Consider the following 21,189-nt stretch of genomic DNA (forward strand, 5'->3'; position numbering starts at 1 on the left):
ACAGGTGTCTCCCCCTCCCCAGCGCAATCGGCTGCAGGGGACCCCCTCCCCAGTCACTGACGTGTCAGGGGGAGCATGTGGCCCCCCCAACTCAAGAGGCACCAGTCACCCATGGCTGCCTCCTCCAAAATCTCCTACTGAGTCTCTTGCTGCGCTACTCCCCACACCTTTTGGTTTCTGTGCTCCCCATCCATGGCCCCACCAAGTCCTGAGACCTCCTGGTCAACCTCCCCCTGGCCCCAGCCAAGCTGGGAATGTACCTGACCAGGAAGGAGACTCCGGCCTGAAATCATAGAAAGTTAGGGTTGAAAGGGACCTCAGGAGGTCCTCTAGTCCAACCCCCTGCTCAAAACAGGACCATCCCCAACTAGATCATCCCAACCAAGGCTTGGTCTAGCTGGGTCCTAAAAATCTCCAAGGATGGAGAGTCCACAACCTCTCTGGGTAACCTGTTCCAGTGTTTTACTACCCTCCTTGTGAGAAAATTCCTAACATCTAACCTAAACCTTCCTTGCCTCAGTTTGAGACCATTGCTCCTTGTTCTGTCATCTGCCACCACTGAGAACAGTCTAGCTCCATCCTCTTTCAAACCCCCTTCAGGTACTTGAAGGCTGCTATTAAATCCCCTCTCAGCCTTCCCTTCTCTAGACTAACTAAGCCCAGTTCCCCCAGTCTTTCCTCATAAGTCATGTGCCTCAGCCCCCTCACCGTTTTTGTTGCCCTCTGATGGACTCTCAACTTGTCTACATCCTTTCTGTAGTGGGGGGCCAAAAACTGAACGCAGTACTCCAGAAGTGGCCTCACCAGTGCAGAACAGAGGGGAAGAATCACTTGTCTTGACCTACTTGCAACATTCCTACCAATGCAGTCTAGTATGCCATTAGCTTTCTTGGCAACAAGGGTGCACTGCTAGCTCATATTCAGCTTATTGTCCACTGTAACTCCCAGGTCCTTTTCTGCAAAGCCAGTCAGCCCCCAGTCTGTACTGGTGCAGGGGGATTGTTCCATCCTAAGTCCTTGTTGAACCTCATGAGATTCTTTTTGGCCCAGTCTTCCAATTTGCCTAGGTCCCTCTGAATCCTAGCCCTAGCCTCCAGTGTATCTACTACTCCCCACAGCTCAGTGTCATCTGCAGACTTGCTGAGGGAGCACTCTATGTCATTTTCCAGGTCACTGATGAAGACATTGAACAAACCCAGCGCCAGGACTGACCCCTGGGGCATTCCATTTGATACCCTCCAGCATATCTACTACTCCCCCTAGAGTGGTGTCTGCAAGGCCGTTTTCCAGTTCCTCATCCATTCATATCTCCAGGCTGAGTTTCACTGGGTGGTGTCCACTGGCTCTTTGTACTCATTTGAGGGCACTGTCTGGTGTATTCAGCTTTGGTGTCTCCCATTGGTGCACTCATTTTGAACTTTTAACCTTAACTCCTGACTATTTTGTTCTTTAGTTGACCCAAGCCATTAGTGATGTGCCCTCAGTGTCCCCCCTCATAAGGGGGCAGGGGCGGGGGCTTATAGATCTACTTAGTGGGCTTTGGCCCACTTTCCAGAGTGGCAAATCAATTAGGGCCTGACAAGTGACAAGGGGGTGGTGCTGCTTACCTGCCTACCTATTTCACAAGATATTCTTGGTAGCTGATTGGTTAATTTGTAAGGCAGTTTGAACATGCAAAATCCTTCTTCTATTATTATTATTAGTTCTGATAATATGGGTAATAAAGTCTTTACTAATTGCTGTCTGGAGCCACAACTGTACCAAGACAGCGACACCTGTTTCTTATTGAGCTGCTATAGAGCTGCAGGCCAATGACTGCTTCTCTGATTGCCCACCTGTTATGATAGTTCTAATATGCTCTTTTTGGCATGAAACTCTGTTCTTTCTGCATTACGGAAGAGATCCATCTTCCAAATTAATTCCTGTTAACTCTTGGCAGCAGCAAAACAAACAGAAGCAGATGGTTGCACTCTCAGCTGCTCCATTTTACTATTGCTGCTGTTCAGAGAACCATGCTAAAAAAACTAAACATTCTCATTACTGTACTAGATCACATGATTCACCCTAACTTTTAGCCATTTTCCTTACTAGATAAGCATATTCTTCAACTCTACCCCCTCATTTTTTTCAACTACTTATTTGATCATGTCTTAAGTCTCCTCCCCAAGCAGCTCAAACATGGAAGCATAATCTAAAAATATAGTGTTTCAAAGTAATGAAAATAAAGATTTATAAAAATCTCCAGACTACTATACATTTTTTACATACAGAGAGAATCTGAAATTCACTGAAATTTGACAGATACAGCTTCTCATTCATTATTGCACTGCAGAATTATATTTCATTGTTTGAAGCAATGAGCATCATGTTAGAGATTTGATTACCATTAGTGATAGTGTCCTGTTTCTGACAGAATTTCCATGTTTTCCTGTCCACTTGTTGGTACTCTACTCTTGATTACCCCATCGTCTCATTACTACTCTACATAATCCAGTCCACAGACAAACCAGATAGGCATACTAACTCCAAAGCAAGTATATAATATTCATATCAGATACAAATATTTTAATGTTGAGATAGGCATCTTGTGACTATAAAGAATATAGAATACCTGAAAGTTTAGGCTAGACGGTCATCAGAAATCAGAAGTAATGATAGCAAGTGATGAAGGAGTACGTTGCGGAGGGGAACTGGATAATCCTGTACTTTTTATTTATTAGTAGAAGTGGAGTAAAGTAATTATATTACTATAATATTTTTGGTGTTCACAGCTAATTTTGTTTTAGACAAAGTTTTTGGTTTTTGCAACACTTCTATTTTTGCAGTTTTTTAAACAAATCCCAAATACATAAGAAGTTTTGGTATGCAAGGTCTATAGGATCTAAGGATCAAGGATCCAACAATCTTTTGAAACTTACTATAGGTTTCACTCCTGCAGATTTTAGGGAGTCACTGGGAAGCTATGACAAGGGAGATGTCAATAGAACTTGGAAATAAGGGACCAAGGAGGGAGAGACCATGTTATGCACTTGAAGTTTTATAGGTAAAAATAGTAAATATATTAAGTATAAAGTGGATAATTAATCAGGGCAGTTTATGAACAGTTCAGCAGACAGTCTGGCTAATGCTTAACAGTCAGAAGGCAGAGTAGATATGAACATTCAGAGGCTGACTAATTGATATAGAGAGAGCACAAGTCTGTAGGTGGGATAAAGTTAAATAAGCTTTCTTCTTCATCAGGTCTCTGATCACAGGAAGCCAGGCACAACATAGTCAAAAATAGCAGAGGGAAGGAGCTAAGAGAAGTTCTCAGGGGTAACATAGTTAACAGAAGAAAAGCAGCTACCACTACAATCAACACCTCCCATTAAAAAAACAAAACAAAACATCAGAGTACATGGTTCCTATATATGCCTTTTCCAAAATGTAATATACCCGATCCAATGCATCAATGCCCTCATGGCAACTATGTAGGTGATAAACAGAGAATTGTAAACTGTTAATTGTGTCTGCTACTTCTGAGAATTTCTCTTAGCCCCTCTCTGCTGGTTTTTCTCATGCTGTGCCTGGTTACCTGTGACTGATCAGAGACCTAATGAAGAATGTCTTTCATTGGAAAGCTTGTCTAACTGTATCCCAACTATGTAGTTGGTCCAATAAAAGACATCACCCTAAGAAATCCTTGCCTCTTGCATATTTTTTTGGACCATCATGGCTACAACCTCCCTCTTACACTTAAAGTTAAGAAGTTGTTATATGTTGCATTAGATGAAGAAAAAGGAAGGTTGGAAAAAGAAAAGAGAAAGATGAAGAAAAAGGAAGATGGTCACAGGAAGGTTATTTTTTACTGAAGTTTTGAATAGACCTAAAAATGTTAAGATAGTTATTGTGAAGGTCAGAGATAAAGTTGTAGTAAGTCAAGTGCTAGGTGATAAGGACCTGGTTAATATTTTATTTTTTTTGGTGGAAAATACAAAAAGGTCAGAGCTTGGAAACATTATAGAGTAAGAAGAGTTTCAATATGATTTACACATGGACATCCAAGAGAATAAAACTGATGGAGATCCTGGAAATGCTGGTCCAAAGCCAGAAAGAGAGTATGCCATGCTTTACATGCCATAGGTGAAATGCAGACATCTAAGTCTACAACTGTGACCTTCAAAACCCCTATGTTACTGCTTAACTGTGGAGGCACCCAAACTCTAGACGTGCCACCTTTTTCAACACTCAAGTTCCCTAGGTGCCTGAAGTTCTGCTTTTGCAGCACCTAGAAGGACCTCAGCACCGATCTCACGATTAAACTCTGTTCAGATCCACAAACAAGGTACTCCTCCTTGAGCACTGATGCTTCTGGCCGGCGTAAAAACACTCACTGCATTCCTACCAGAACAGACTCTGTACAAAACGCAGTGATGGCTACATATAGAAACAAAGATGTGCTAAGTAATGTGGGGTAGCATAAAGTTAACTGGCTTGGAACTGAATAGGGCAGTTAGTAAGCGGCATCTGCGCACAAAAATAACTGTTGTAAGAATATAAGGTGGTGTGCAATTAGCTTGGATCTGGATGATAGGCAGATAAGAGAGTTGGAAGGTACTAGAGTCTCTTGTATTACGGAGCAGTATTCTACACAAACGTATGTCTTCTGCAAATGAAAATGCAACACTCCCACATTGTCACGTAATGTTGACAAACATGAATGCTAAGCCTCTACATATTCCTCCTCCTAGCCTGTCCTCGACACTAATTTCAGAAATTCCTGATACTCCAGAATCTGTTTTCGCCTCTTTTCTCTTCCTACCCATCTAATACAAGCAAACCTACCAGCTCTCTCTTTCATGGTAACTTCCAACCCTCATTTTCTATAACTCTATCTTTAGCCAGTTACCCAGAGAGGCGGTGCAATCTCCATCCTGGAGGTTTTTAAGGCCCGGCTTGACAAAGCCCTGACTAAAACAATCGAACTGGGGCTGGTCCTGCTTTGAGCAGAGGAGTGGACTAAAATGACCACCTGAGATCCCTTCCAACCCTAATTTTCTATGATGATGGGGGGTGGGAGAGAGAGATCGTTTTGGGAAATGCAGCCTGTTTGTTCCCTCAGCCAGTGCCCCTCTACACTGACTTAAAGGGGCAGTGAGTTAGTATTTCTCAAGCCTCCGTGCAGTCACCGGAGAAGAGGAGTTTGGGTTTTGTGAAGGCCTCCTCCCTTAAATCCCAGAACTGAGACAGGCCTAGCCTGGGAAAGGCTCCGGGGGAATGGTGCATTCCAGCCAAGCAGAAACAGCTCCACAAACAGCGACTATAAGGAGCACCAGCAGCGAGTATTTAATAAACACCCGTGCCCGGAGTTCCCCACACGCAGCGCAACAGGAACTACCCCTGCAGGAAGCCACTGCGCCTGCGCAGTCCCAGCAATTTCCTCCCCCGCACTGCGCCTGCGCACACCCCGCACAGCGTTCGGCCTCGGACCAGACAGGCTTCCCCGTGCATGCGCACTGAGCGGGGCGTGAGTGGTTTCCGACCGCGCCCCATGTGCATCCGGGTCACGCCGGTGTCATTACGCTTTGTGCTGTGTCCTTAGGGTTCTTCCGGGGTCCGGGTTCCGGTGTCTAGCTCCCGAGCCAAGGGCTGGCGCACTGCGAGCCGCGCTGCCTGGCTGCAGCCCCAGCCCCATGGAGGAATCCGGCGTTGAGCCGCCCAGCCACGCAGCCCCGGTACTGCCGCTGCGGCAGTGCCCTTGGCCGGCGGGGTGGGGCCGCCGCAGACGCAGCTCGGATCCCATCCCCCTTGTCACAGCCTAGATTTGCCCCCGCACCGTGCCGCGTCTCGGAACCATGACATAGGCCAACCCAAGCAGGGTGGGGCAGTCGCTTCGATGGAGAGCGTGGAGGCCAGCTCCGCACGGAGCGTGCCCGCCCTTTGGCTGCCCCTTGGCACCATGCTTGCAGCCCTGCAGCTCTTTCTGAAGAGAAGCTGGTACCAAACTGCGACCTGATCTCTAACAGCAGTGCTGCCTCCTCTCGCAGCAGTGGCCCCTTGCAGGTTTCACAGTGGGAGGCACCTCCCACCAAGTGCATTGCTCACCCTTGGCTGAATTGTTTTATGAAGCTAAATGTTGCTACTGGTGTCATGCACACGGGCTACAGCCTACTGCTTCTACTGCCCAGTGTGTAAGCAACATCTGTTGACTTTGAAGGCCAGTTGCAAGGCCTGTTTCCTTACTCAGCCTTGCATGCCAGACAACTGTGAAGGATGGGTGCTGATATGGGCTTCTCTTGGTTTTGGCAAAGGCTTTCAAGTCTATTTTGTAGACAGGCTTGATGTCTAGCTTGCTCTTTGTGAGGGAATAACACACCAGCTTCTTAAACCAGAGCTGCTAAGGAAGTTCAAAGTTAATGGAAATGTGTTTTCTTTGGAAAACTTCACCCTGGTAATATTTTCTTAAATCCTTATTTTGTTTTTCCAATAGGAGGAGTGGTTGAGATATATACCAACCGAGGATGAAAGAAGACTCCTGCGTGAATGCACTCTCGAGAGTTTCTGTTATAGATGTAAGGCCAATTTCCTAAGAATCTGTTTGTCTCCATTTTATTAATCTCCCCTTTCTCCCTCCGGATATATAAAACAAGGTGAATAAGGACAAAATATTATATAGATAAATGTGTGTGTATATGTATAATATTTTGTCCTTATTTTCTCAGTAGCAAATTAATTCATATGGTGAAATTCAGACAAAACATGCTGTTAAGCCTGTTTGTAACCTTAATGTCAAATTGATGCTTTGTGTATATGTATTAATAGTTACTCATGGCCTAGTCTTTTAGCATCCTTTTAAAATTAGTATAATTAAAATCCTGTGTTGAAGTTCAGATGCATGTTTGTGCTTATTTGTTTTAAGTCTGCACAATAACAGTTATGTAATGTTGTCGATCATGTTTTTAAATAGTGTTCAAAGAGCAACCAGGAATAGGTCTTGACTATGCCACATTTAGGACAAACGCAGGGCCAGGCAGACCCTGCCCTAACATCCTTATAACCTAAACAAGTGTATGGGTCACATGACTATATCTAGATGTTTTCTTGTTTCTTCCCTCAACACAATTATAATAGTAATTGCCTTTTTAACTAATTATTGACTATTTATTACTTGCTTATTTATTGCTCACTCACTGTTTACTACCTATGTATTCGTTCTTCATAAAGGAAAGGCTTCAGTGGGCAAAAATTCTTGAATTCCTATTTACTACTTGCAAATTACAGTGCAGGGTTAATTATTTCAGTTGGGGCAAGGAATTCAATGTTGGGTGCCTTAATACCCATTGGCCTTCAGCAATTGCATGAAATATGGCTCACGTAGCAAACACTTGTGAGTCATGCTTTGTTTTTATAATTTCATGACAGACATTTTTATACATTGCACTAACTGCAAGGTGGTATAGCACCCTTAATTTATTCAGAAAAAGTCTGAAGTATTTTAAACTGCTTTGGTAAAGCAGTTGCAATGTATATTTCCAGCATAGTTACCCTTAAAATTTTAACAGTGCTGTTGTGGGGTTTCCCGCTCGGTCCTAATGTCAAAAAGGATGAGGTGTCTTGTAGTAGAGATTATTTTTTAGATAGTATACTCCTGAGTAAGATATCTTGATCTGAGAGATCCTTACACATAGCCAGTAATTTCTGTACAACTGTATTTTTGTAATATAAATAAGCTCTTACTATAGGTAAAAAGGGGGGAATGGCAGGCCATTTTCCAGCACATGTACATTCTTTACTTCAGCTATTCACAGTGATTGGAGCCGCATAGTTGCCTGGGAAACGAGGCATCTCCTACCCTCAACTCTTATAATAAAGCTTTCACTAACTTGTGTGGTACTAGTAAACTGTGACTTCAGCAACCTGAGGCAGAATGGTCCCTACACCCTTTCTGAAAAGGAATAGGTGGAGGTGGCTATCATCCCCTGGCTTGTTAGTTATGTAGGAGTGGAACTTAATTCCTATAAGGCTTAACATCAGGTAGGTTTTTTCCCCTTAGCTATACAATTTCTAATCCCTGAGGTGTGAAATTTTATATTCTTATGGCATAGCAGTCCTGGCTGGAAGCCATCTCTAGTAGCTAACCTACAGCGCTCCCTTCATACATTCCCGTCTGCCACTCTCTTCCCCATTTTAGGAATCACAGAGCCTAATGAGTGACTTAGTGAGTCCATTAACCAGTATCACAACTCAGGCCTGCCACAGAAGTTGGGGTAAGAGTGCTGAATAATTTATATAGAAGTGTGCCACCTTAATGAAGCCTTCATGAGAATTAGCCACTTTCATGACGATTTTTATACTTTGTTAAACATGTTTGAAAAGACGGCAAATTATGCTATTTCTTTTTCTCTCCAAATTGATACATTCCTTTGTTTTTCTCCTCTCAATGTCTTCCACAGCTGCGCCATATTCTTTCATAAGCATGCTTCTCACTTCGCACTTGATGAAGAAAGGTAAATTATAAAGCATTTTCTTGGTTTTGCTCAAATAAGTTTTACTTTTGTACTTAAAATGGTTACCTTATTAAATGACCTTATTAAATGACAGTACCAAAGTAGGTTAGAAATTCCAAGTTGGAAGAATTGGGGAATTGGAGAAATGCAAGCTGTTGAATATAGGGGGATGGGGATTTACGTGATAAAGAGAATCCTACAAAGCAGTTGTGTGGAAAGAAATCAAGCAGGTTATGGAATGGGATTGAAAAGGAAAGCAATATAATGGAAAAAATGTCATTTGCCCTCATCTGAAATAGTGTTCAGTAATGATCCTGCCATGGCAAAAAAGACATTGTAGAATTATAGGGTTAGGTGACAAAAATGATCAGAAAAGTAGTAAAACTTGTGTATGAAGAAAGAGTCAGATGAAGAAAGATGCTGTATTTACTTACATATGACATGCACCTTTCACCCCGAAAAGTAGCTGCTGGACATAGGGGGGTGTGTCTGAAGTGCAGAAATGTGAGGAGCAGAGGTCCTGATCCTGCTGGAGCTGGATTGCCCAGGCAGCTTCTTGGGTTTGGGCACTGCTTTCTGTAGCTAGCTGGTTCACACAGCAGCCACAGTTTTTTGCTTCCTACTCTTTCTCTTCCCCAACAGCAGCAGCATGCATTTTCCCTGTGAAAATACTTTAATGCGTTTGCAAGGAAAGATTTTTTTTGTTTTCGTTTCACCTTCTGAAAGCAAGGTGTACAACCTTCTGAAAGCCAGGTGTACATCCTACTGCGGATGGGGAGAGGTAATGTTATGTAAGAAAATACAGTGTATGTTACATGGTGGCCAATTAGACCATGGAATGTTGTTGAGCCTAAGACTAGTATTTGGAGGTCTTGTGGAAATCAAGAATATTTAAAGATAAAACAGGTAAATATTTGAAACAAATTTAGAAGGGATTGTAAAACTTTATGATTCAAGTTTAAGCCAAATTTTAGCTATTAGGAATCGAGAGGGTAACTTCCTCAAAGACTTTATTTGACATGTTCTGTGGTTTCTTGCATCTTTTTTTGAGGTATCTAGTACAGGTCATACTTGTGTGGGGTAAGCTGAGAGATTGGGTTCTTAAAACGTTCTAGTTTTCTTGGCAAGTCAGAAATATAGTGGCTTTGAATATAATCCATAAAAATTTATTTTTAACCTTATGGAACCTAATAATTATAGGTGAATAGCTTGAAATGTAATGCAAGAGATCTAACCTGCTAGAGCTATATGAAAACTTAAATGTTAAATGGGTCACTTTATTTCCTTTATCACCTTAATTCTTGTTTGTCATATATTAAGTAATAACTTTGTTCCCTCATTTTCAGGAGTTATCACAGCTAATTCAAGATTTGGTGTTGTTGCCAGACTTTTATGTAAGTATCAACCACCTGAGTTCAACTTGAGTTTCATGAATATCTGATATCACTTACCCTGATATAAAACCAAAGCAGCACTACTTAAGCTCACGGAGTCTTTCCAGATTTAATTCAGTGATTTTGCTTTGGATCTTGTATTGATGCAACTAAGATCAGAAAATGACTACATAATAATTTGGTATTCAGGCGTTTATAGGATTTGGCTAAGATGCATAGGGACTCTGAATTTAAAACCACACTTTTTATTTTTGTTACCTAGTGTTTTTACAGTATCACTTAAGTTAGTTTAACTAAAAAGGAGTAAAGAAAAATGTTTTTCTGTATTTTTTTTAGCTTTATTTGCCAGCTGATAAGTTTGTGTGTTGTCACTTTTGCAAAGAATTTTATTAGGCTTCTACAAATTATTTTCTCTTTTTGACAATTTACTATTCTTCTAATTGACGGGGAGTCCCTTTAAATTTCTTTTGACTTCTTACTGTTGTTTTAAAGTTACAATTCCAAGTGCAGTTTCCTGTAATAACTGCATATTCCTGTTGGAGTGAAATCTGTCTAAAGAACTTTCCACCCTTCTCTTCCTAATTTGAAGGTCATTAATCATGTGTCTCACTGTCCCGTTCAAGCTGTTTTAATATTTGTTTTCGTAGACACCATGCATGAACAATTATAGGAAAACTGAATATTCGTGTAATAGATTTTGCATTCTGTGTAACTAGAAAAAAATTACCTTTTTTAAAAAGTAAAAAATCTTAAATGGCAGGAAAACAGGAAATTGATATTTTACCAGTCTGCTTTCATACAACCAGGTCCTAATCCCACTGACTTCAGTGGGAGGAGGCCAAGTTTACAATTTATGATGGAGGACGTTATGCTTAAGCAGATAAATAAATGGTAGAAATTGGCATTGTCAGATGTTTAAGGCAAATTCCACTTTATTTTTATTTTTTGTAAACTGATCACATTACTACACATGCTTTTTAAATACATGTTAAAGTTGTACTTCAAGGGAACGGCTTTACACTTAGTTTTTCTCAGGTGTGTCATTTTTCCCTTGGTGTCAGCTAGCTCTGGAAACCTTTCAGAAGAATAGGGATTTGCACAAGTGTTGCACAACAGAACTGATTTTTTAAAGTCATGTTTGTAAACAGTGTGGTCGCCAACTTCCATCCATTGACTGTCACGCTTTACTCCACTATTTTAAAGACCTTGATTACCTGGTATTTTCTCCGTCTAGAGGTAAGTTCACAATTGAACCAAGTTACCTTGGTTTCTTACTGGTATGCTAAAGAGAGGGAACCCCAGGTTTGTCAACAATCTTTTTCCAGCCTTCAGATCATTTTGTGGCTCTTCTCTGTACCCTCTCTGTTTTCAATATCCATTTTTAAACATGGGGATTAGAATAGGGTACGTCAGGATTCTTGAAGTGGTGGGCTGAATCCAGCCCCCAAAGAGTTAACCTGTGGCCCTCAGGCTCCTGGTTCCTTCCCTCCCTGCTCTAGCTACTGCTGTCGCCATAGTCAGGTTCCTTCTGTTTCCAATGTCTGCTTCTGCCCCGGGGGGTGGGGCAGTGTGCCCAGTGGGAGTCCATGGCCAGGAGACTCAAGGAAACCCAGGAAGCCCACGCAACATTGCACCTGGGTCGAGGTGGCAAGCGTGTTGTGCAGCATGCCATGGTGTGGCAGAAGGCATGCGACACAGTGTGCAGAGCATGGGACACTGGCCTAGCGCAGTGGAGTGTTGATGTCAGGACTGAGGGTTTGCTTGCTGCGTGGCTCAGGTTGAATAGCCTGTGCATATGCAGTCCCCAACCATTCAGAAATTGGACAACTCTGGCTTTGATTCAAATAGCAGTCCCACAAGTCCCATAGGCAAAGGAAAATCACCTTCCTACTCCCCTGTTGATACACAGAGCTTTCTAAAGTTCAGTGACAAATCCTAGAAGTATAAATGGTCCCAGGGAACTAATGCTCCTTGTAATATTTCTCAGCCTTAAAAGTAAGTCTTCATTAGACACGCATGTGGAAAATACTTGCTATACTATAAGCTAGGGATCCGTTCCTATTTTCATTGAAGTCCACAGCAGAACTTCAGTGATTTCACTAGAAGCAGGATTGGGCCTTATGATAGCAGCTTGGACTTCTTGCTATAGGGTAGCGGAAAAGTTTGTTTTACTTACTAAACCTGTAACTATTTATAATTCTAAACGGATTAAATGAAGAACTTCAGCTTTTAATAGATTTAAGGCTAGAGTGAACAGTATATTTGGTCTGACCTCCTGCAAAAAAACCTCTTGTATTTGCCTGAAAAATCACCTTTCAGTTTGAAGACCAGAAGTGATTTATTTTAGAGAGCCACTCTAGTTAAAGTGCCTGGAGCTTCTTGTGTATCAGCATTCCTGTCCTTAAAAATGGCAGTGGGGGTGCTTTAGCTAAAGCTCACTTAACAAGTTTAGATAATGCGCCCCCACCACCATTTTTAAGCACAGGGATGCTGATACATGAGATGCTGGAGTGTAGTAATTACCATGCTACAGCGGACTTGATTAATTGAGTCTGCTCCGATGCACTGTAATTACAGTGTGTTAGGTTGGCCACACTGCTTATGTATAGGTGCCCCTAGTTATCAGTTGTTGCAGGCAATTGCATCATCTAATTCCATTCAGAAAATAATCAGACTTGGGCCCTTGTCAAGTATTATACTTGACATGGCTAACCTGTTAATCACACCATAAGTTGTAATTTCCCCACACGTTCGGGTAATTAATGGTGCAGCCTAATGAGAAACCTGCTGCGGACTGCCCGAGGGAACAGCAAGGCAAAGCATGTTGAGGTGCCAGTCATGGTGAGCTTCAGGGCTCGCTACAACCCAGAGGAGCAGCTTCCGTAACACCATTATTTTAATGTCTGCCAGGGCCTTGATCTTGACACTAGTTAAGGCTGCCACAGTCTTTAACAGCCACTGTAATGCTGTTCCAGAACCTTACTCCCCTGATGGGCTGAAACCTTATAATTTCCAGCACAATTTTCCCATAGCTATTTTATAATTATTGCTAGTCAGTTCTTCATAAAATTAAATATAATATCCATGACCTATCTGATGCCCTTCAGAATATTAATTAGAGGGGGTATTTTTGTTTGTTTGTTTTTCTTTTCTTAGCCACATTCATCCCTCAGGTGCCAACAGAAAATATTTGATACTTGCCTTCTTGTCTGAAGCACTGAAGCATCTGTTCAGCTGTCATGTTAGCTATTTAGCACTTCCTCTGGCCAAAAGTACAGCAGAGATGCTAAGAATTGTGCCTTTTGTTCTTTAAATTGAAACTTAAAATTGATTGGTTTTAATTGGATTGGAGCCCAGTGTGCTTCATTTTTCAACTATTGTAGTTTTCTGTAGAGTATGCTGATATGATACAAATGACATCAGAGTTTTTTCTTTCCTTCTTAAAGTTGTTGGTATTATTGGATATTTTGCTGGAAAAGTATCCTACATGCCAGCCTGCAGGGAGAAATTTAAGAGACTGAAGACTTCCCCGCTAACTGAGTTGGTGCAGAAAGGCCCCAGGTGTTTTTCAGATGAGTAAGCCTCTATTCATTCTTTTCTTTTAAAGTGTCCTGTCTTGTCCCATCCCATTGCCCACCTTTGCCCTTCCCCCTACAGCCCCTCTGCAAGCAACGGAGACTGATCAGGGCTTCATTTGCATCTTGCCATGGTTTTGAGAGTTATAGTTTCTCCTCTCTCCCAGCAACTTGCTATCACCAGGGAAATCTGTATTTTTTTTTTTTTTTGTGAATTATAAGCTTCTTTTAGCAGCTAAAAACATGTATTTTAAGCTCTATAAATAACTGACCATCTTGTGGAATAAAGCAAAAAGTGCTTTGAGTGACCAGAATGTACTAGGGTCTAAACTGAGACCCTAGTTTCCTGTGGAACTTACAGTTATGTGACTTCACAAGTTTTCTCTTGATATGAAGTAAATGGAAATAAAATGGCTTCCCTTGTTGGATGGTTGCCAGTAGTTTAGTTTGACTGAAGTAGGAAAAGGATGGAAATAATTCCAATGTTTATCAAAGGAAAGAGTTCAGTAAACAGTATTAGCTCAAGAAGAAGCATGATGGACGAACTTACTGTGTTTTGTTCATAACTTTGAAATCCATGATGGTGTAGAAGCCTGAAAGCATGTACTACATATGAGAAAGTCATCAGTTCTTAAAAATATTTCCTGTTTTGTTCCTGAAGTGTTTTCTGTTTGATTGTGATTTTTTTTTTGCAAGGTAGTTTAAGACCTTTGTGACTTGGTAAATATCAGTTTATGTGATTCACCACTCAGAAAATATCATTTGGGTAGCAGCAAGTAATAATCACACTTTTGTTTTAAAAAACATTTAGCAAGATTTGATTAAACTCTTAATTGTTCTAAAACAATATTTATTAATTTTTTGCACCAGACATCTTCACTTTGAAAGATTCAAGCATATATTACTAAATTGCAGAGTTTTCAATAACACCTTTCTAACCAGTGTTCTCTTAAACTTAATGTTCTAAAGCCAGTTGATGTTGAGGGCAGTCATGTACACACAAATAATTTTTGAAGAGTAAAAGTATGGAGTGATTTTATCTTTGTCAATAGTGGCTTAAGAACTAGAAGCAGGAAAAAGTTGCTTAAAGAAAAGTTCTTAGATCTTAATGATGCTGTGAGTTAACGGCAGATCCTTTTGCTTTCATAAACTGGATTTAAGTTGACCTACAGTGACAAGTTTTACGGCTCCATCTGGTAAACAGTCACTAGTAGCACATTTATCCAAACTACAGTATTGCCCAAATGCACTGCTGCCCTGCTTTTAAGCCAGTAGGTAAGATATAGGCAAGGAAAGGTATCTTATTTCTTTTAAAAATTTCATTCAAATATATTATGATAAATACACAGATCAGGCAAGATGCATAGTGTCAATATGAAACAATGCCACAATCAAATAAGAGCAAATCTTTACTCTGTTTGAAAGATGAGTTTGTGAAAGGGATAGTGTAGACTAGAAGGTCATTGGAAATATATGCTAATACCGTATTAAGAATGCTTACATTTGTGTAGTAATATGTATAGGCATATTTGCATCAGGCCAGATGATCTCTCGTTCTCTCTCTCTCCTCCCCCCCCCCCCCCCTTAATCCCTTTAATAGCTCTTTTTACCCGTTCACTCTGTGGCTAAAAAATAACTAGGCGAATCCATGCAGGAGAGAACATTAGACTTCCATTTCTTCAGGATGATGTTTCTTCACCCACACAGTGATTTGTGCCTGTTTTTTGGTATTGATCACTGATCAGGCATGGAAACTTCTAATGAACGGTTTTAAATTACAACTTCTTTCACACAACTTTTCAAAATAACCACAGCTGCATTCTTTTGCCACCACCAGCTTATATGGGCACACCCTGTACTATTTGTGACTGATGTGTTTTGTCTCTCTGAGCTCTCCTTTGGAGCAAGGATTGTCCTTTTTGTCTGTAAAGTGCTAAACACAGGGTTGGTACTCTGTTTCTCTAGTCCATGTAATTAACAAGTATGACTCATATTTCTGATTAATGCCCATGAAGAAAGAGGCGAGCGAGGGTGTGCGCGCATGTTGGGCATATTTCTTTTGGGTATACTTCAAATTGTAGTTACTTTAGGGCTTTTTAAATCTGTAAATATTTTAAGTTGTTAAAATGAATCATATTAAACCCTCTGAGTAACCCCAACCTTGCTACTTAATGTTACATTTCTTTGGTTTAAAGCATATCCATTCTTTATAACAGAATTATATTATTTTACCAGCTATTCTGCTAAAAAATCACAATTTGCAGATGAACCTTCTCAGTCAGCTTTTGGACCTGCTCCAACAACCAAAGTCACACTTCCTTCCAGCTATTCAGATGAACATAGCTCAACAGATCAATTCTTCTCTAATTATGAACCAGTTCCATTCAGTGCTTCCCTGAATGAATCTTCACCTACGGGAATTACTGATCGTAGTGACCAAGGTATGGTTTGTTTTAATAAGGCTAGGGATTTAGTGCAGTGGTTTTTATCTCTATCTAAAATGCATTTGTCTTCAAATTTGCTCTATTTCAGAACATACATGATATTTTGCATATTTGTACCTGACAGTGGGTTTTGATGAGGAACTGTTGAGAATCCAAAAAGTATGCTGACAGTGTACATTTATCTGCACTGTTTCTATTGTAACATTTATCTTTAAAACCAACTATGCATTTTTTGTATATCTTTTCAAACCCCTCTAGATGTCTAGGTAAAGGTGCAGTGGGATTGAATGTGCAATCCACATAATTGCACTTCCTGCCATGACATATGCATCACAGGAGGTGTGATTGTGGAATTGTGCATTAGATCCCATTGTGCCTTACTGCTGATGCACGGGGAGCCTGATCCCAAGCTCCCCCTGGCACTGGCAAGAAGCGAGCTCCTACAGCTGGGAGCCCCCTCAGTTGAGGGATTCCCAGCAGTGGGCATGCCCCATATGCCCCCTAGCCTTGGGGGATCATGGTAGCTGCAATCCTTAAGGCTTGGGGGTGCATGAAACAGCCAGGCCCTAGGGATTGGGGGCAGCCATAATCTCCAGGGGCTGGGGATTTTATGCTGAGCACTGTGCACCCCTGCAGCTAGGAGTCCTGTCAGCTGATGGGGTTCCCAGATGCAGGGGAGACCCTGCTACACGTGCAAATTAAAGTTTGATAGCAATGAGGTATAAAGTTGGTACATGTTTTGAAGGTCTGACTTTATAGCTGGTTGAGCTTTTTATAGTATGAGGTGTACTTTGCACATGTAGCTGGTCTTAAGGTAATTGCACAATTAACAAGGTAATTGCACAATACTTGTTGTGCGGGCCGGGAGCGGGCCGAGGCCCTCGGGGGGGGGGGGGGGGGGGGTTCGCGGCGGGCTGTGGCCAGCAGCCCGGACATGCTGGGTCGGGGAAGACAGGCGGCACGCTAGAATTAGGCACGGACGCTTAGTGGTTGATTTAAGATTATTTTAGTTACACCGAAGATGGTCGCGGTGCAGGCAGGACAACTTGCTTGAGTTGCAGTTACAAAACAAAACAAAACAAAACTTGAACCTGCAGAACATGGGTTTCAGCGACGGGAAGAAAAAAACTGCAGGACTCGAACCTAGGTAGAGCTCTGGATTCACTCGCGTGAAGTTTGCTAGGCTCCGTGGAACTTGCGCGCAGGGAAGGGTACGTCGAGGGATCAGGCGGTGATGGGAAGAGGCGAGAGGTTGATCAGACCCCTATAGCCTTCTTGAGATACACACTGGGTCCGATAGGCTCCGCAGCGCTTAGAGATCTCCACGAGACGTGAAGTTCTCCTCCTCCTGATAGTCGTGGAGTCCTCCAACTTGGGCGGAAACCGCTCAAGCCTCTTATACGGCTAGCAAGCCAATCGCTAGCCGCCACGTAGGAATAATTTAGAACTGGGCAATAGTGGGGGACAAATCTGAATACAAATGGCGGGAATTCCTTGCAACGTGCATTTCTCTGTTGCAACGAAGAAATGCACCCTGCAAAGAAAGCTATGAGTGGCGGGAAATAATTCAGCAGTGCCGAAGCGCGCACAAACAAAAATCACACCCTTGGGTTGTGACACTTGTAACATGTAGAAGAGGCCTTCAAAAGATAATTACAAGTAAAAATTGTAGATTGTAATGTGCAATCTGTGGACAAAATAGAACAAAAAGATTTGGCCAAAGGTTCTTTTTTTTTTACTTTGTTTGAAATGGAAGGAATAAACAACTTCTGTTTCTTATAGCCTCTATCATTGCCATCAGAGAGAACATATTTTCACTGTGGTATGCTTAATTCAATGGAACACCTTTTTTAAAACTTGGTTTGTATGCTTAACCTTTGGAAATCTGAATGCGGAGCTGTATTTTTATGAGATGCATTTCATTGGTATTCTGGAAAACATTTGAGTAATTGCAACTACAGTCAAATCAGTTGGCTAATGCTGCTTCTACTTCTCACATTTTTTTTAAAGAACCTGTTTTATTACAAGAAGAAACTCCTAAAAGAAAAACTATCACTTATGAGGAACTGAGGAACAAGAATAGAGAAGCATGGCCCTATAAGGAGGCCTTAAAAGAGAAACAGAGTCCAGTCCAGTATTCGCAGGAAAGACCATTTAGAAAAGAAGGTAATTTGATGCTGAATTATTACAGTATATGGTAAAAACCAATAACAGGGTTAAAAGACGTATGTTTAACTTTGCTTAACCTATAAGGATTTATTTCTATGAATTTTACTAATGGAGGCGTGATTCTTACATGGCAACACTACACAAGCTTCTTATTTCACGATACCCAATTTGTTCAAAAACCAATAAAGTATCTGTAGCAAATTATAATTACTGTCCCATAACTGTCTTGTTCATGTGGAGGCCAATGGTGAAAAGTTTGGTTTGTGTTTAACTGACTAATCCCCTAGGGAAATTGTAGTACACAGCAGCAATTTAACTCTGTAGTTAGTTTCTCATGGCAAAATTTCGCTCCTTTGGGCATGTATGTTTTAGATAGCATTGTTCTCTCAAAATAGAATATGTGTCTGGGGTTTTTTAAATCTGTTTTTTTGTGAATTGTTTCATGTAGAATTAGGGGATTCTTTGGTGCGCAGACCTTTGATGGATGTCGTTGTTTGCAAAATTTACTTCTCGGTGCTAAAACCTAAAGGAAGGAAACAGTACTTGGCACCTAACTTATTGTTTGTTTTCACAGTGAAAAACAAAACTTTACAAAGTTTAAAACAATAATCAAGTGACCTGCAAAAAAACAAGTGCCATTCACTCAGCATAAAGCCATCCTTGAGAACCAAGTATGTTCTTTGCTTTGTTCTATTAAAGGGCAATTCTTTTGCCATGGAAGGCACTGCTGGATAAATCTTTGAATCTTCAGGCTTTATATTCAGAACACCCTGGTACTCTGCATCACAGGGAAGCAATGACAAAATGCTTGGGTGATGATTTAAAACAACTGTCACTTTCAGAGAGAGAGAGGATTCTTCTGTAACCTCAATAGGGTTTGTAGTTCAAGTCACCTTCCCTTTGTAGAGTGTAAATAAGCTGTAGGCTAATCTTAGCAGGTCATTGAGATAATATCTTGAGCAAAATGATCAGATTTGTTGCATAGATGCTGGATGAAATGGAATCATGAGATCCTGTGACTGGGATTGTGGAGTCCAGTGCCATGACTGAGATGGAGTGGGAAAGTTCACATTGCTTGGAACTGCTATTATTTCAGCAGGATTGCCCCTTCATTGATTTGCACAGTGTTCCCTGTTAAATCTTTTTACCACAACAGTAAATGATAGAAATTTGAACTCTGTTCCTTCCATACCCCAAGCACTGGGATCAGTGTCAGCCTATGGACCAGATCTAGCCCCATGCTCAAATTTGGTCCTGGGGACCTGACACCCCTTCCTGCCCTGAGTGCCTGGATTGGGCCACTGGGGCCTGGCACAGCCCCTGCATGCTGAGATTGCCTCCCACCCTGGGAATAGGCCCTCAGGCCCAGCTCTACCCTTGCCTGGTCCTATATGCTAGGACCTGGCACCCAATCCCAGCACACAAGTCCCACGGGCTCCCCACGGGTCTGAAATCTGGCAGTGGGGGAGCAAGGCAGGTTGGATGATGTGGCACAGTAAACTGCATCTGGGCAGGGGATCAGTAACCCTGCTTTACAGGGAGAGCATATGAACAAGGCACATCTAGAGTAATCAATCCCCTGTTGTACCCTCCTTGGCTTAGGGATATGAGAGGATATGTTGCAGACTGTTCCGTTTAATAGCGATCACCAGTCCTGTATTCCATTCATGTGTTTAATCTTTCTTAGAACCTGACTGCTAAATTACTAGCACTGCATAAATAGTACTTTATTTTTTTTGTTTGAGATCTCTACTGCTAATTGCAGTGGATATTGCATACTTCTAGTAATTTTCAGTTTTGTACTGTATTGTAATTCATCCTCTACCCTGCCATCTTCTTGCCTCTCTCCATTTCTTTCAAGCCAGCACCTTTTTCATTTTGTTCTGTGCTGTCCAATTAAACATGGTATATCCTTATTGAACTAATCCCTAATGCCAGTAATGTGTCCTCTTGGATGTCTCAAGTCCACCTCTGTACTGAAGGAAATTGCCAAATGATAATGGTGGGGTGGCTGGTCAGGAGGGATTACTGCTCGTTTATATGATTTGTTTGTTTTGTTATCTTGAAGGCATTTACTTGTGCAGATAACTAGTCTGTACAGCCACATACCAGTAGCTGTCTTCACATTCTTAACTTATTTCCTCTGGTGGTTTTTGTTTCATCCTTCTGGTGTGTTTTGTTTTATAAATGACCCTGTCACAGTTTAAGCTGCAACATGCTACCTCACAATTACAAAGCACTGTGTAAAATTTCTGTGTGTGGGTGGATGTGTGTGGGTGGGGGTGTGTGGGTGGGGCTATGTGTGCTGTGTGTCTGTGTGCTGTCTGTCTGTGTCTGTGTGTGCATGTGTGCTGTGTGTCTGTGTATGTGTGCTCTGTATGTGTGCTCTGTGTGCATGTGTGCTCTGTGTGTGTGTGCTGTGTCTGTCTGTACGTGTGTGTGTGCTGTGTGTCTGTGCTGTGTGTCTGTATATGTGCGCTGTGTCTATATGTGTGCGCTGTGTCTATATGTGTGCGCTGTGTCTATATGTGTGCGCTGTGTGTCTGTGTGTGCTGTGTCTGTGTGTGTGTGCTGTGTGTCTGTGTGTGCGTGCGCTGTGTGTGTGCTGTGTGTAAGTGTGTGCTGTGTGTATGTGTAAGTGTGTGCTGTGTCTGTGTGCCGGTGTGTGTGTGCTGTGTGCCGGTGTGTCTGGCTGTGTGTGTCTGTGTCTGTGTGTGCTGTGTGCCGGTGTGTCTGGCTGTGTGTGTCTGTGTCTGTGTGTGCTGTGTCTGTGTGTGCTGTGTCTGTGTGTGTGGTCTGTGTGCTGTGTCTGTGTGCTGTCTGTCTGTGTGTGTGTGTGCTGTGTCTGTGTGCTGTGTGTGTGTGCTGTGTCTGTATGTGTGTGTGTGCTGTGTCTGTGTGCTGTGTGTGGTCTGTCTGTCTGTGCTGTGTCTGTATGTGTGTGTGTGCTGTGTCTGTGTGCTGTGTGTGGTCTGTCTGTCTGTGCTGTGTCTGTATGTGTGTGTGTGCTGTGTCTGTGTGCTGTGTGTGGTCTGTCTGTCTGTGCTGTGTCTGTATGTGTGTGTGTGCTGTGTCTGTGTGTGCTCTGTGTGTTCTGTCTGTCTGTGCTGTGTCTGTGTGT

General features: G+C 42.0%; 1 protein-coding gene across 2 annotated transcripts in view; it reads left to right on the top strand.

The window, feature by feature from the left end:
• Positions 1 to 5,473: 5,473 nt before the first annotated feature.
• The window catches only part of LOC132248548 (OCIA domain-containing protein 1-like), a 35,488-nt gene continuing 19,772 nt past the window's right edge, over positions 5,474 to 21,189 (top strand). The window contains exons 1-7 of one of the 2 annotated variants that reach the window (XM_059721730.1): positions 5,474 to 5,506; positions 6,470 to 6,551; positions 8,433 to 8,486; positions 9,833 to 9,880; positions 13,327 to 13,456; positions 15,691 to 15,896; positions 17,910 to 18,065. In XM_059721730.1, the coding sequence (XP_059577713.1) occupies positions 5,489 to 5,506; positions 6,470 to 6,551; positions 8,433 to 8,486; positions 9,833 to 9,880; positions 13,327 to 13,456; positions 15,691 to 15,896; positions 17,910 to 18,065 (694 nt within the window). In that variant the 5' untranslated portion in view covers positions 5,474 to 5,488. Of the gene's footprint in view, positions 5,507 to 5,570; positions 5,715 to 6,469; positions 6,552 to 8,432; positions 8,487 to 9,832; positions 9,881 to 13,326; positions 13,457 to 15,690; positions 15,897 to 17,909; positions 18,066 to 21,189 lie in introns of those variants that run through there. The other variant, XM_059721729.1, reaches the window with a different exon arrangement.

This window comes from Alligator mississippiensis, chromosome 2 (genome assembly GCF_030867095.1).
Source record: "Alligator mississippiensis isolate rAllMis1 chromosome 2, rAllMis1, whole genome shotgun sequence".
In the NCBI taxonomy this organism is placed as follows: domain Eukaryota; kingdom Metazoa; phylum Chordata; order Crocodylia; family Alligatoridae; genus Alligator; species Alligator mississippiensis.